Consider the following 17,592-nt stretch of genomic DNA (forward strand, 5'->3'; position numbering starts at 1 on the left):
ACAATAAAACAGAAAGTGTCCAAAAAGGGGGAAAAAGTGTCCAAAAGAAAAAGGGGGATCTGGTGTCCTCGATGTGACGGGGTTCCGTGAAGGAGGGGTAGTGTTCCGAAGGGAAGGGTCCAGGTAAGGGGCGGAGTCCGGCGGCCGCACGCGCTCCCCACTCAGGTCCGGGGTGCGAGGGGCGGCGGCTTCTCTAGCGGCATCGTCCTCCTCCACCTACGTGGCGCTTCTGGGGGATATCACGGCCCGGCATCTTGGCCCGTCAGCCGTCACGGGTGCGGTCCTCATCCGAACCCGCGGGGTCCGGCAACTCGTCCTGCGGCGCTGGTTCCCTCTTCACCCCTTCCTGGACCCACGAGGACACCAGCGTGCATGCACGGGGAAGAGACCGGTCTCCTGAGGAGAGGCGCGCTCGGCATTTTAACAGCGGCGGTGATGAGGCTTCATTTACATCAGGTGTGCCCCATCACACGCCGCCAGACCTGGATGTTTCAGCGCCCCTCCTCCTCCCACACGCCCACTCCCGTCGGGAGCCTGGTGAAGGGCGGCGATTACCGACGGGGTGCAGCTGACAATAAGGGGGGGAGGCAGTCGACTCGTCACAGTATATTGGTATCTTCAACACACTTCTTAGGTTTTTGGTCAACTTTTTGGTCAAGATGTTTCTCAAAAAAATTATTCTTGTGCCGGTTGCACCAGCTTGTGCGCAAGTTACATCTTAGCCTGGTTTTGAAGGATTAATTCACATCCAGAATAAAAATTTCCTGATGTTCATGTCTTTCTTGCTTCAGTCGAAAAGAAAGTAAAGAGCAGGTCATATGGGTTTTTGAAAAATATCTTTTTTTGCAGTTTGTAATGTAGCTATCCCTCAATGTAAACAGTCTGTAAAGTTTTTTTTTTAATCAAAAAACTGTTATACATAAAGTTATTGTCTCTCAAAAGAAAGAGTCGACTCAATCATCTTAAGGAGTCATCCTATTTTTCAAATCTTCTGCCTGTTACCAATATATGTCACTGGGTAATACATTAGCATAATTCCCTGCCCACAAAATACGAACAGTCTGTCCTGTCCACAAACACTTCTGCTAGTTACTGTGTTTACATCATCTGTGAAAGCAAGTTTGTTTTGTTTTCATTGCCGAAAGATGATGATGTGAAGAATCAGTGGTTAAAGGAGAAGTCCACTTCCAAAACAAAGATTTACATATAATGTACTCACCCCCTTGTCATCCAAGATGTTCATGTCTTTCTTTCTTCAGTCGTAAAGAAATTATGTTTTTGAGGAAAACATTTCTGCATTTTTCTCCATATAATGGACTGATATGGTGCCCCGAGTTTGAACTTAAAAAATGCAGTTTAAATGTGGCTTCAAATGATCCCAAATGCAGTTGTAAACAATCCCAGCCGAGGAAGAGTCTTATCTATGAAAAAAATACAATTTAAATACTTTTTAATCTCAAATGCTCGTCTTGCCTTGCTCTGCCTGAACTGTGTGTTCTGTGTATTTATTTGACATTAAAAAGTATATAAATTGTGTTATTTTTATGAAAATAGCCAATCGTTTCTCTAGATAAGACCATCCTTCCTCGGCTGGGATCATTTACAACCACATTTGGGATCGTTTGAAGCCACATTTAAACTGCATTTTTGAAGTTCAAAATCAGGGTACCATATCAGTCCATTATATGGCGAAAAAACCTGATATGTTTACCTCAAAAAACTTCTTTCTTTCTTCCTAAAGGAAGAAAGACATGAACATCTTGGACATTTGTGGTTAAAAAGTATATACATTTTAATTTTTTTTTAGAAAATGACCATTGTTTCACTAGATAAGACCCTTTTTGTGTGGGATCATGTAGATGTGGATGTAAATGATCAAAACACTTTTATTCTGGAAGTGAACTAATACTTTAAGGAGTGCTAAGCTATAGCTTGCATACTACTAAATATTTTTTACATTGCACCATTAACTGTCATATTATGGTGTGTCCAAGGTACAGAGTTAGTTATAAACTAGCATACGGACGGCTGATGCAAACCCTACCCTAGTTAACAGGAAGACTACTATGATCCACAAACTAGACCCACATCAAACCAGCACTACTCAGCCTGGAAATTCTTTCTAGTCTAAGCTATGATCTTCAGCAGGGTCTTGTTAAGTTGGGGACTGTGTTCGATCTGGCAGATGTTTATGAAATAAATGATGGCGCAACATTTTAAAAAGTTTGGCTGTCGTAAATATGTTGCTCTTTCTGTATTTGCCAAGTGGCTGTTTTCCTGATTTTTATTGCCTTGGGAGGTTAGCAAAAACAGTCTCCCTCTCCCTCTGATTTTTAATTGAAACCATTACGGGACCAATATTGGTTTTGCGATGGAGGTTGATCTGCAGGAACGCTCTTCTGTGGCGCTTGCAGACAGATGGTGTTGTTTGTTCCACGGCAGTCTCTCTCTCCAGTTCACAGGAACACGACCGTGGAATTTTGCCAGGAACTTGATTAGCTTTCTGGAGTGAGCGGAACAAATCACCCACAAATTTATTTACCGCCTTCATCTCTTCAGCACGTCATGGCACCTTTTTTTCCCCCATCTCTGAAGCTCACGTCGCATCCCTTTCCTCTACTCTCACGTCTGTTTCAAACACTTCATCAACTATTTGTGCTTTCTCAAGGAGAGGGCGTTTCATAGTGAGCATTTTGGAGATTAGTGTGCACTTATAATTGATATAAACCATTTGGCATGCCATCTTTTCTTATTCTCAACATATGGTTGTAATATATAGATGTTGATATGCAGGAAGTGCAGGAAATCCAGTGAAATATGCTTTTAGGAAGCATGTAGAGTACTAGGTGGAGCACAGATGTTAATCGGAGACATTAGGAGGACACAGGTGTGATGGAAACTGTGCAAGTGTTGCCTTCGTTGGCTAAGGTGTAAATGTAGGTACCAGTGTGAAAACCATGGCAGCAGTGGGGTGTAAAATGTCATAACCCAATTTTTCAAACCTTTGGATCAGCAAATGCCAGATGTCAGGCTGCTCTTGCTTTCTCAGCAGATGTAGATAAAACATTGGTTTGGCTGGATGATGTGATATTTAGTTGGGCTGTGTAAGACTCAGCAGGTTACCTCACAGAGTTCCCGTGAGCCTGAAAACAGACTCAGACATAGTAAGACACCTGAGAGCAGAGCACGGACATTAGGTCATATCGCTGAGCTAACCTAGGGCTAAGCTCCAGTCTGGACCTGTTTACTGACAGATAAGGCATAAACAGGAAGATTTATGCCGGGCTAAGACTGCTGAAATGTTCCAGACAGGTTCTTGTGAGTGTGAGAAGAGCAGGACTGAGAAGTGATGACACTCAAGACACTGAGGGAAACGTCATTCTTTTCAAACCAGACACTGATTCAATTCAGAGAACAGAAAATTTATTTGACTCTTTTTTTAGTCTTTTTGCATCTGTATTGGATAGAGACAGTGTAAAAGCTAAGCAGTGCCATATTCACTACTAATTGCCTACAAATGTTCTTACATTACCAGAAAGGCTTCTCATGCTAAAATGTCTTTCAAAACAAGTGCGTACACACATAATTCATGTTCTTACCCTTTAATTTTGATGTTTTTGATTTCTGATTTTAACTTTGATTTCTAAATAAGGGGCCGTGTTAACACAGTTTGTAATTTGTATACACCCAAACCATCTCCATTTAAGGACTTCCCGCATAATCACTCCTAACATTTAATGTATGTATATATATATATATATATATATATATATATATATATTTTTTTTAATGCATTTTTTTTAATGCATTTTTTGTGCTTTCTTTTATACAAAAATGTTTTATTATTATTATTATTTTTTAAAGGATTATAAAAAAAAAAATCTGGTAATTTACTCACCCCCATGTCATCCAAGATCAAGTTCATGTCGTTCTTTCTTCAGTCGAAAAGAAATTAAGGTTTTTGAGGAAAACATTCCAGGATTTTCCTCCATATAGTGGACTTCAATGGTGCCCAGTGGGATGAAGGTCCAAATTGCAGTGTCAATACAGCTTCAAAGGGCTCTACACGATCCTAGCTGAGGAATAAGGGTCTTATCTAGTGAAACAATATGCCATTTTCTAAAAAAATAAAATAAAATTCATATACTTTTTAACCACAAATGCTCGGCTTGCACTAGCTTGACCTCATGCATTACATTAGGGGTTTTCAAACTGGGGTCCGGGGACCCCCAGGGGGCCGCAAGGAAATGATAGGGGGTCCTTGGAAATGTTTGGAGTTTTGGATGTTTGGATATTATTAATATCATAATTATAACTATATTATATTATATCTTTATATTATATGTAATTACAATAATTATAAAATAATACAAAAATATTATTGAATAAGAATGAAAGAAATAAATTATGCAAAAATTGATTAAAACAAATTTGTTAATATGAAAACAAAGAAATAATAAAAATTATATTAAAATGAATTATAAAATGTAGATTCAAAAAGATAAGTAAATACTGTACTTTACTTTAAAATACTTTTAAGTAATTGTTTTAGAAAAAAGGAATAATAATGTAATTTAATGGAAAATAAATATTTTCCAATTAATTTTTTAGACTTGCTTATAACTTTTCCACAGGGTAAATTAGGTGTATATACAAGAAACTATATAAATATCTTTTACATTTTAGAATGGGGTCCCCCGCACAATGATAATCATATTTAGGGGTCCTTTGGCATCTAAAAGAATGAAAACCCTTGCATTACGTAATCACACATGTGTAACGTAGGCTGAAGTACCCACCGACCCATTGTTTAAAAAGTGAACGTGCAAAGAAAGTCAAACACCCTTTACAAAAAAAGGTAAAACAACATCTGATGATTTTGAAGTTGGAGGAGAAAATGAGACTTTTTCGCCCTACCCTACATTTTTAAACCTGAAGTACACAGACGAAGAACTAACCGTGCGGGACTTTTCCAACATGATTACGTAATGCATGAAGACTCACATGCGAATCGCAGAGCTAGTGCAAGACAAGCATTCGTGGTTAAAAAAAAAGTATATGTATATTTTTTTTTTTTTTTTTTTTTTTTTTTAGAAAGTGACTGATTGTTTCGCTAGATAAGATCCTTATTCTTCGGCTGGGATTGTGTAGAGCCCTTTGAAGCTGCATTGAAACTGCAATTTGGACCTTCAGCCTATTGCCCCATTGTTAGTTTCCTCTTCCAAGTTACCTTTGCAATGCTCTGATGAAAAAGTCTTATAGAAATAACAAATATAACCGTGATCTAATAAAATTTGGAATTCAGATTGTTTTTTCTTATTTACCCTGGATCCTGTTTCATAAAGATAGAGAAATAAGAACTGACTTTTGAGATTGGGATGAGGGTTTATAGCCTGAGGTAACTGCCTCCCACTGAGAGATTCTGCTGTTAACACACACCACTAATTATCCTCAATAAAGGTGAGCTGAAGCTTTCAGCACACACTAACCTCACTTTACTGACACTTACCACATCACTCATGAGACGCACTGTTGAAAATAAACCTGCCTTTTAATTACTTTCAGTTTTATTTTTGTTTACAGAAGTCTATGTACATTACTCAGTTACCTGTGTTTTTTCTTATCTCTCACTCTGAAGTCGTTATTACTACAGGATATGGACATTGCGTGTCTTCTTTGGTAAAGGGTTTAAATGAAAACTTTGATGACAGTCGTATATCTTGTACTTTTGATGTCAGTACTAAAAGTTAGACTCGTGTTGTATTGTATGCCATAATCTTTTAAAAACTTGTCTGTCCAGTCGTATGTTGCCATTGAGTTTGATGGGTTTGGAAGGGAGGAAGATGGTTTGGGGTTGGGGGGTTGGGGGTCTGGCTGAATTCCAGAGTGGGTTTATTGCTTTCATATTCCCTTTTGGAATTCTTGAGGTTTGAAACTCTTCCCAAAGCCTGGAGCTAATTTAGTTTTAGGCTTTTCCTTCTAATTCCTCGAGACTAATTACAGCCCTATTCCCGCAATTAAATCGATAAACTCCTCTGTGCTCGGTCGGGCTTGCCAGCAGAAACCCCAACCCCAACCCCTTCTCCTTGCCTCTCCTTTTCTCCCCTATTCTTCTCCTCTCCTCTCCTCTCCTGTGCAAACAATGCAAACATACTGTAGCCACAGAATCTAAACTAAAACTTTTTTGTGTGTGTGTACAGTTACACTGCCTACACTACATGTGTAAAGTTATACTAAAGTTTAGGATTTTTTAATTAATTAAAAAAAGAAATTAATTATTTAATTAGCAGTTCAATTAATTAAATTAAATTATATTAAAAATGTAATCAGCAATATTGAATTAAATTGATCAAAAGACATGAATAATTTTACTAAATTTTTCAAATTTTAAACTAATTTCAAACTAAGAATACTTTTTTATTAATTAAAGAACCATGAAAAATTCAAATATATTAAGTTTATAAAATATAGATTTTAAAATAATAAAAATATACAGCAGCAAATTAATTTTCAGTTTTCCTCTTGTGGAAGAAAAAAACAACACAAACATACTGTAGCCCCAGAATCTAAACAATATGTATGAAAGAAATATGATTTTGTGTGTGTGTGTGTGTGTGTGTGTGTGTGTGTGTGTACAGTTACACTACCTGTGTAAAGCATTAGCATTTAAATTAATTAAATTAGAAATGTAATCAGCAAGAATACATTTATTTTGAATTGACATTATTAATTGACATATTAATTAATCAAAAGACATGAATAATTTTACTAAAAAATTCAAATTTCAAACAAATTTCAAATAAATGCTGTTCTTTCAAGAAAATTCAAACATAGACTGTAAAAGCTGTTTCAACTTAAAAAAGTAAGTGTTCAAGCTGCCGTACAATTTTAAGTTTTCTAAACTCAAATATCTACGTTTTTTGTAGAACAACTTAACATGTAATGTTGACCAAACTTAAAATTTTAAGGCAGCACGAACACTTACTTTTTTTTTTAAGTTGAAACAACTTTTCTTTTCTTTTTTTTTTACAGTGTATTAATTTTATCAAATATACATTTTAAAATAGTAAAAATGTGAAATTCCAATAATAAAACAAATGCCGTGTTGAAGTTTTTCAGTGATCAACATTAGGCCACAAATTCTATCGATTGAACTTAACATGCTGAACCCTAAATATTCCTTTAAAAAGGAAAACTGCACAGTTCTACACACTGTCTACAGTACGGAGGAACCCTAAAAATAACCTTCAACCAAGTCCTGAATTCTTCGACGGCCTCTACGCCTTTCTCATGCTTTTTCTTTTACTTTTTGAAATTTATCACTTCTGGCAAGGATAGGGTGTTTGCCTGGGGAGCCGTCCAGAGGTCGAGCAGATGTTCCTCCTGGTACTGGGTCGTGCACCGGGACAGATCTTAGCTCCTTCAGCACATCATATACCTCTCTTTATCTCTCCCTCTCCTTTACGACACCTCTTCTATCTGTCACCGCACAATAGTACACAGGACCCTGGCTGTATTTCAGATTGGCTGTCTGGCTCTCCACGCAGCTCGTATGGGGTCCATCAAAGCTGTGGTGTGATATAATGGTTTAATTGGGTTTGCCAGCATGGGGCCGGCTAAGCGCAGAAAGAACACCTTTGGGAGAATGAGAGAGAGAAAGAAATGAGTGGAAAAAAGCCTCACTAGCATGGAAATGTAATGAGTCTGGGCTGTCTAGACCGTGCGCTTGGCTATGTGGTGCTGTACGGCGACTTTTTCAACATATGTGAATGTTTATCTCTCTGAAATGGAGCATGTGGACCCAAGGTCCGTTTGGAGCCAAAAGGGAGGACTTTCGGAGCAAAGCCCGCCCTAGTCAAGCAAATCGACATGCACGGAAACTCACAACACAGTTGCTTCATGCGTTTACAAGAGCATACGCACGACTATTAAATTAAACTTAAACACACACATTTTCTAATCGCTCATATTTGCTCTTTCTCTACCTAGCTTTTAGCTTTTTATCTGCTTTGATCTTTTGCTTACATTTAAGCTGGCCTAAACTCTCAGTAATTGCTATAATTTGCATCTCATTCTTCAAACATAGCATTTGAAGGAAATCAAGCACGTAACACATAGTTAGAGTATCCTGAATGAAAGGTTAGCTGGCAGAAGTATACAGCAGGGTTTATGCTGACAGGACTCCTCAGTCGTGAGTTGCTATGACAGCTGTGAAGTGTACATACTGTGTTATTCTTCCTGTCCGCTACTACACTAACACTACTCTCGCTTTCTCTCTGTTTAACTATGTTTACGTATCATCCAAATGACAGCTTAATTAACGAAAAGTACTAAAATGAAAACATAGTTGAAAAACTAATCTGATCTCTAACTGAAATTAAGCATTTTAATGTAATGCTTTGTAGGATGCATATTTGTAAGGCGCATATTTTAAAATATTTGATACGCTGTAATATAATTGGCATGTATACCTTTAAATTCAACTGTTTTCACTTAGCGTACACTACCAGTCAAAAGTTTTTGAACAGTACAATTTTTTTGTTTTTTAAAGAAGTCTTTCTTCTTATCAAGCCTGCATTTATTTGATTCAAAGTACAGCAAAAACAGTAAAGTTATGATATATTTTTATTCTATTTAAAGTAACTGTTTTCTATTTGAATATATTTTAAAATGTCATTTATTGCTGTGATTTCAAAGCTGAATTTTTTGTATCATTACTCCGGTCACATAAGTCTTTAGAAATCATTCAAATATTCTGATTTGCTGCTCAAAAAAACATTTATTATTATTATTATGCTGAAAACAGCTGAGTAGAATTTTTTCAAGTTTCTCTGATGAATAGAACGTTCAGAAGAACAGCATTTATTTGAAAGAGAAATATTTTGTAACATTATAAATCCCTTTATCATCAGTTTTGATCAGTTTACAGCATCCTTGCTAAATAAAAGTATTAATTTCTATTATTTCTTTCAAAAAAAAAATACTGACTTTAAGCTTTTGAATTGTATAATGTTACAAAAGCTTTTTATTTCAGATAAATGCTGATTTTTTCCCTAAAAAATGTACTGTTTTAAACTGTTTTAAATATTGATAATAATAATTTATTGAACAGCAAATCAGCATATTAGAATGATTTCTGAGGGATCATGTGACACTGAAGATTTGAGTAATGATTCTGAAAATTTAATTTTGATCACAGAATAAATTACATTTTAAAATATATTCAAATAGAAAGCAGCTATTTTAAATAGTAAAAAATATTTCACAATATTACTGCTTTTGCTGTATATTGGATCAAATAAATTCAAGCTTGGTGAGCGAAAGAGAATTCTTAAAAAAAAAAACATTAAAAATCTTACTGTTCAAAAACTTTTGACAGGTAGTATACATACATAGTGTAGTGTTTTTATAAATAGCAAAATTCATTTTATATATTTGTATAGAGCAACACACATTATTGCATTTCCTGCAGGTGCTGTGTTTTCTAATGTCACATAGAACAAAAAACGAATTCCATTTTATCCTATGTTTCAAACTGTCAGTTACAGCAGGACATCCCTATTCCGTACGTCTTTGCTGCAATATCTAGTTCTTGGAGGAAAAAAGAATTTTGAGCATTCAAATTCTTGAAAAGTTACTCTTGTTTTTCTCGTCTTTCTCGTCTAAACCCCTTTAGTCATCTGGTTGCATTTTCCAGCATAAATGCTGCTCTTCGCATGCACAGAATTATTTTTGGAATACATGTGATGCGCATCTGCAGATATAAACAGCATGTTTGCGATCTACAGTCAGATTGAATTTATTCACATGGACAAACGATCTGCATGTAAACAATCACTGTCTGCTAAACATTAGGAATGTATTTGGAATGCAATACAAGCATACTGTAAACTGTGTACTATACACTAATGAATAAAATTGAGTGAACACAGTATAAAAAATGAAAGAGTGCATTGTGCGATACAATGTTTTGTGCAGTGTTCTGTGTACTTTGTGCACATTTACAGATTCTAAATGCTGCATACTGCTTGACATGAAGTATTTGATCCCTTAAAGTCTGACTTTGATGGTCTGCATTGCTTTTGCATGTGCAAAAGCGTGTACATATGTTGTCTATAAGTCTAATCTCAGCCGTGTGCCGTCCGTCCTAAGAACCTCGAGCCCCTCTCCTCTGATGCACAGCAGTGTGTTACATAAACAATGGAAAGCAGACACCTTATTGTGTAAGAGAACCATGTGTGAAAATATGGAGCACACATTCAAAGAATGATTCAAAAAAACATCAGGGCAGAGTGTTAAAGATGTGTTTTGGCAATCGCGTGGAAGGTTTCATTTTGGAAAGGCCTGTTGTGATACTCTTTTTCCTTTCCTCTCGTAATCTGTAGTTTTGACCTTAAATTTTATTACTTCAGATCTTCTCGCTGTAAAATGGGATGTGCATATCAATACAGCTTGGAGTTTTATGGGCCTGTCTTCATCAACAGAGAGATCTTTGTTTCTCGAGCTGTCAAGGGGAAAAAACACTCCACAAGTTAACAAAAGGGGTTTGTATTGTACATTTGGGTGGCTCAGGCTGCAAAAACTTGACAATTTCTCTTTGTAGTACAACTGGTGAAAAGTTCCATTACAGTTCTAATTCAGAAGCTTCAGTGTCAAAGTGATATGGAACTGGGGTTAATAAAGCTGGAACTGCTACATAGCTGTTTGGTTATTAAAAGTGTTTTATTGTTTTATTTTCTTGATTTCTTAGGTTGCAGAGGGATCTGAAGTGCACTTTGAGGCAGGAAATTTCTCTGAGTCGTGTGAGGTAAAGGTGGAAGATCTTCCTCATGGCAATGAGCACCTGCTTTCTTGGGCCCATCAACGCTACCGCGCGGTTACCTCTTTCAGCGAGCTCAAGATGGCCCATGATGTCTACATCAAGGTTGGAGAGGGTATGTATATCTAAGCACACACAATGTTTTATAATTTTTTTTTTTAGGTACCTGTTGCTCAAAACCTCTTTTAGGGGTTCAAGCGTGTAGCGTTGAAACCCTATTGTAATTTTTATAATTGTCACAGATCAGCGATCTCTACGTAAAACTGATCGTGCAGACCAAAAGTCGTAGAGACTTGAAATTGGAGGGATGGTAGTACTCACACTGCCGACAATGTGACCAAGGCGCTTCAGTGAACAAAAGTACAAAATTGCTCATAACTCCTAAACCAGTCGCAGGCTCAAGTGTCTTATGACGTTGGAATCCTTGGCTCACGCCTTAGATTCGATCGTGAGCTTGGTGAAATGTTTGGGTATTTCAGATTTTTTGAAAAATCTACTTTTGCAAACTACTCCTAGGTTTTTCGCCAGATTGAAACCAAATAAGTGCAGAGAGATTCTCTGGACAGTGAATATTAATAATTATCAAAAAAAGCTGACCTTTCCACTCACCGTCGCAAAGAGGCGCCAAAACATTCGAAAGGGGCTGGGCCACTTTTAGTAAAATGTCTATAACTTCTGAACAGAATGAGATATCTCTGCCAAACTCAGAACACTCAATCAGAGGTCACAGGGGGAAAAAATGCATAGCTTGGGAGAGGGAAAAAACATAAAAATGGCTATAACTGCGCAACCATTGGTCCTATCAACATGAAAATCTCAATAAAAAAACATGTCCGCCATTGGCCAAAGAAGTTTGAGCACCTGTCAGACAAGGTTAATGGAGGCCGATCGGAACGAAACTTGGTGGGCCTGTTTGACTCATGGCCCCAAAGGTCTGAGAGAGATTTGAATTTCATATGACAGAACTCCTCATTTCGGACATCTTTGCCTCTGGAGCCACCGCTGTCAATCAGATCGTTTGTTAAATGATTGAGAAGATATAAAAAAACCCCTATTTTTTACCATGTGACATGAGTGGTTCAACTGGAATGTTATGAAGCTACAAGCTTATAAAAAGCTCTCTGATTTCATTAAAAATATCTTCATTTGCATTCTGAAGATGAACAAAGGTCTTATGGGTTTGTAACAACATGAGGGTGAGTAATTAATGACAGAATTTTCATTTTGGATGAACTATCCATTTAAATGCATTCACTTGAAGCTTAATATAATAAGAATTTAGAGTGACTATAGCTTGAATTAATAGTTTGTCTTATCCCACCAACTTTTTTTTTTTAATTAAATTAAAAAAAAAAACAGAAAAATGTAAAAGATGTAGATGTGAAAATAAACTTCATTTAATTTGTTCAAAACATGAGGATTATATATTATTTTATTTTATTAGAATTTTTAGATTTTAGATCTCTTTAATAAATATTTGTTGTGCCAAAGGCAGTTTTCCCCTTGGTAAACAATGCAGTTTCTAAAGTAAAGTAAAGATAAAATACAATTGTCTTGCTTTAAAGGAGAAGTCCACTTCCAAAACAAAGATTCACATATAATGTACTCACTCCCTTGATGTTCATGTCTTTCTTTCTTCAGTCATAAAAAGAAATTATGTTTTTTGAGGAAAACATTTCAGCATTTTTCTTCATATAATGGACTGATATGGTGCCCCGATTTTGAACTTCCAAAATGCAGTTTAAATGCAGCTTTTTGAAGTCGAGGGAGAAAATACGATTGGAGTTTTTCGACATAGCCTAACTGTCTTGAGCCAGAATACACAGAGTTCAATGAGAGCAAGACAAGATGAGCGTTAAAAGTATTTAAATTGTATTTTGTGCACTGTATCGCACAGAAAATTGTTTGTGTTTCAGTATAAGCCATATTTTCAGTTGCCTTTGAACTTCAAACATGGCCCAGCACATGTTAGTTCATTCTCAACAGTGCCTGTTGACTGTGTTTAGTAACCAGTCCCATGGGTAATAAAATCCCAATGAAGCCACCTCAAGTCATTCTGATTTCCACTGGGCAACATTTAGCTTAATTTAAAAACAACATGTCAAAATCTGTGGGATTTTAAATGGCGTACGTTCTCTCTCCCTCTCATTTGTAATCAGTTGATTTGCTTGCATGTCGCTCCCTTCTTTTCTGTCAGACTCGTAAGCAAGCGAGTGATGGAGAATTGATGGAAAGGCCAAGTAAACATACGGGAAGAGTTTCAGACGAAAACTCTTGACTGCCAGCTTGCGCGTACGGGCCCCTGGCCAAACCCGAAGCCTTTCACAACAGTTCTTTTAAAAAGAAAACGACGAGGAAGAATAGCAGACCGAGAGGAAAAAGGGAATGTGCAAAGGAAAAGTTTTGGCAGGGAAAGTATAGAAAAAGCACAGAGGAAACAGAGCCCAAAACAGAAAGTCCAAATTTATAGCAGTACCAGGAAGCCCTGCAAGATGGCAAAGTATCGTAGCCATCTGCCCGATGACATGAGCCGTAGGGGGCGAACTGGCTTATTCTCAAAGGAAACGGTTTGGGGGGGATTTAACTTGAAACCGACTGTTGGACTTTGATATGATGTTTGAGTCAGACATGGTTGCCACATTCAAATAGATTTTGTTGTTTACTTGTCGAGAGCATGAAAGAGAGAAAGTAGAAACAGATACTTGCAAATACGTGCCATTAGCGCAGGGAGCCGCAGGAATTGTTTGAAGAAAGAAAAAAAGGACAGATCCGGCTGTGCGTTTCACCCAGGGCTGCGTCGTGTTTCTCCCACTGTGTTCTAAGACCGAAGCAGCAACACGTCTGACTTCAGCATCTCTCAGCTGTCAGGTTGCCCGGTTAAACTGCTGGTGTTCATTTTTCAGTCCGTAAAAGAACATAAGTTTCAAGTGCTAGGAGAAAGTAATGACGGCATCATTCAAAGTACACTTTCCAGCCTCTGAGCCTCTTTCGGCAAGCCCCGTAAAACATTTGGCCCCGTGTCATTTTGAGTTTGTGGTTTGGCAGTGACTCAAAAGGCTGTGTTTACCTCTGCAGGAGAGTTCTGGCCTTCTACTCTATCTCAACCCTTTGTAGCTCTGCATGAGAGCGGACATGCTTCCGATCTGTTTGCTGCAGTGAACAGGCAACCCTCTTTCCCCCAGTACCTCAAAGAGCCAGGAAGAGCTGAGAGTAAGAGATGCCAGGCTTTCGTGATGAGTTCACACTCATCACCCTCGCGCTTTGTCCAAAAGCGTAATGGCCAAATAAGGAAGCATCTGTCTTCTGTTTCTCTGGGGCAAAGAGAAGAGCCATTATCTCTTTTGTGGAGGAGCAAGAGCAAGAGCAAGAGCAGAGAGGATATATATATATATATATATATATATATATATATATTACTTGCGTTTATAATGGATTAATTTGCCAACATTTTAGCGTTTTCAAGATTATTGCCATCTTTTGATTAAAATGTTGAAAAATATTTGTTATTATTATTCATTTTAGCAAGTTTATGTACAGTAAATTTTTAGAGTCAAAGTTTTAAATCAGTAATCAAATCAGATTTATTTATTTATTTATTAGTTTTTTTTTGGTATTTGTTTGTTTATAAGAAATCAATAGATTTCTTCAGCAAGGATGCATTAAATTGAGTAAAAGTAACTATAAACTTTTTTTTAAATGTATAAATAAATGTATTTTCAATTTTAAATAATGTTGTTATCTTTTGATTAAATGTAAAAAAAAAAATGTTATAATTACTATTATTTATGTACAATTAATTTTTAGATCAAAAGTTTTAAATCAGTAAGATTTTTATTTATTTATTTATTTATTAGTTTTTTTGTATTTGTTTGTTTGTTTAAAAAGAAATCAATACTTTTATTCAGCAAGGATGCATTAAATTGATTAAAAGTGACCGTAAGAACGTATTATTTTTTGAAAGATTTTTTTTTATTTCAAAATAAATGTATTTTCAATTTTAAATAATGTTGTTCTATTGATTAAATGTGGAAAAATATTTTTTAATAAAATAATAATTTTATAATTACTATTATTATTATTAATTTTAAGCAAGTAAGATCAATACTTTAATTCAGCAAGGATGCATTAAATTGACCCTAAGAACTTTTAATTTTTCTTGAAAGTTTTTTATTTTTTATTCAAAATAAATGTATTTTCAATTTTAAATAATGTTATTCTCTTTTGTTGTTTTGTTTTAGTTTTTTTATTGAGCAAGAATGCATTGTTTTCAAAATAATGTATTTTCAATTTTGAATAATGTTGTTCTTTTGGAACTTTTTGAATTCTTTCTTGAATAATAAACAGCACAACTGTTTTCATCTTTGAACACTGAGCAAAATATTTTCAAATTAAATATAATAATATATTAGCATTTAATTAATAGCAAATTAAAGATAAAATAAAAAACAGTTTAACTAAATTAACAGTTTTACAAAATGTTAGAAAACAAGTTTAGTATAGTAATATTATTTAAAATAATATTTTAAATAATATTAAATAATGTAAAGTTTAAATAGTAATATTATCTCACAGTATATTTTTATCATTAAAAAAATCTTCCGACCCCAAACGTTTGAACAGTATTGTATATATTTTGACATGATAACCTGGCCGACCTGGTTATCATGATAACACGAGCGACACGAAGATAACAGCATCGCCACTGGACATTGAAAATAGTTTGACCACTATGAAAAGAACCCGCAAACTATACTCCACTTCCATTCCTGCTCATGTACTGTGGTCTGGCACAGAGCAAATCCAGACAAGCCAAGTGATACAAACAGTGAAATGTTCCAGTGCTGTTATACTAAATATAAGACTGTAACTAACTGTTGGTAATGTGGTGTATGTGTCAATCAAACATTTCTGTGTCCTCAAAATTTCTAGCCCTAAGCCTAAACGTATCTCACATTTATTTCAGACCCCGTCTTCTCCGAGACCTGTAAGATTGATAACAAGTTTCTGTCTCTGAACTACCTGGCAAGCTACATCCAGCCCCAGCCATCTACAGGGTGTGTTCTCTCGGGTCCTGATCATGAACAGGAGGTTCACATCGTTGAGCTCCAGGCACCAAACTCCAGCAGGTGAGGAGATGACTGTTGAACTACATTCCTTTTTGTTCTCCAGTGTTACAAAAATATCCAACCTTTTTTCCCTCAAATCTTATGTCAGGAATGAACTAAAAAGTTTCTGTAGAAGTTTCTGGAAGTTTCTGTAATACAGCCTTTGCAGACTAAAATGAATATAATGTTCTGGTTATTTTTAGGCTGTTTACACTAATGCGTTTTGTTTTAAAACGCATATTTTTTGGTACGGTTATGCCTGTCATTTGAACTACTCCGGTGTTTTTGACCCTTGAAAACTGAGATTTTCAAAAACGCTGCAGACCCGTTTTAGTTTAAAAACTCCAGAGGTCACATTTAAAGGCTGCAAACGTCATCGGGCCAGTCTCGTTTAGGAAACATAACTGTTAAATTGCAAAGTAAAAAAGAAGTGTTTTTACAGTGTTTTTACACTCCAAGTGTTTTTACACTCCAAGGAATAACAGTCAATTTTATTACGGTTACTTTTCTTAAATAAGACATCCTTAAATAAGACAAATGCGTAAGAAATTTGTAAGAAATACTGTTATTCAGCAAGGAGGTACAATTCTATTCAATTGAATGCTGTTCTTTTAAACTTTGTATTCATGAAACATTCCTGAAAAAAATGCTGAAAACTTCAGCTTTGCCACCACAGAAGTAAATAACATTTTAAAAAATATATCAAACTAAAAATCAGTTATTTTGAAATTGTAATATTATTTCACAAAAACCTTACCAACCCCTAACTTTTGAATGGTAGTCAGAGCTGGATAGATTACTAATAAACTGTAGGCCGTTACTGATAACAGATTAAATAATGAAAATTGTGGTTAGTAATATAGTCTAGGTTACTCGTTTTAGGTAATGTATTCTGAATACTTTGTATCTTACTTGTAGATTACTTTTTAAATCAAACTTGTTTTAAACTTACCATCAGACGTACCATATTGATATAAAAACTGATAAAAAGAGAAATGTATTTCATTTTTGACATCCACATCATAAAAAGCTGTAAATGTTACATTAAACCAGGGTTTCCCAAACTGGGCGCAATGTAAGAACTGTAGTGGGTTTGTGATTTGATAAAAAGCTAATGAGCTAATTAAATCATAAAAAAGTAAAATTAAAATTATTTAAACCCTTGAACACTAGAGAAATATTTTATTTCCATTGTGTGAATAATATGTAATTATGTAATCCATTAAAAAGTAACTGTAATCTTATTACTGTAATATACCGTAATTACAAGTAATTAGTTTTATATATTTTTACACACACACACACACACACACATATATATATATATATATATATATATATATACACTACCGTTCAAAAGTTTGGGGTCAGTACATTTTTATTGTTTCTTTTTTTTTATTTTTAAGAAATTAATACTTTTATTCATCAAGGATGTATTAAGTTAATAATTAAAAGTTTATTAAAAGTTAATAATAAATAATTTACATTGTTATAAAATATTTATATTTTGAATAAACACTGTATTTTTTAAACTTGTTATTCATGAAAGAATCCTGAAAAAAAAAAAATCACAGGTTCCAAAAAATATTTGGCAGCACAACTGTTGATATTATCCAACATTGATCATTCTAATAATAAATCCGCATATTAGAATGATTTCTGAAGGAT

At 35.3% G+C, this 17,592-nt stretch overlaps 1 protein-coding gene across 1 annotated transcript in view; it reads left to right on the plus strand.

The window, feature by feature from the left end:
- The window catches only part of tgfbr3 (transforming growth factor, beta receptor III), a 136,493-nt gene that overhangs the window by 85,244 nt on the left and 33,657 nt on the right, over positions 1–17,592 (plus strand). Inside the window, exons 5-6 of the mRNA XM_051112327.1 lie at positions 10,751–10,934; positions 15,783–15,945. Of these exons, the coding sequence (XP_050968284.1) occupies positions 10,751–10,934; positions 15,783–15,945 (347 nt within the window). The remainder of the gene's footprint in view (positions 1–10,750; positions 10,935–15,782; positions 15,946–17,592) is intronic.

The sequence above is a fragment of the Labeo rohita genome, chromosome 6 (genome assembly GCF_022985175.1).
Source record: "Labeo rohita strain BAU-BD-2019 chromosome 6, IGBB_LRoh.1.0, whole genome shotgun sequence".
Taxonomy (NCBI): Eukaryota; Metazoa; Chordata; class Actinopteri; order Cypriniformes; family Cyprinidae; genus Labeo; species Labeo rohita.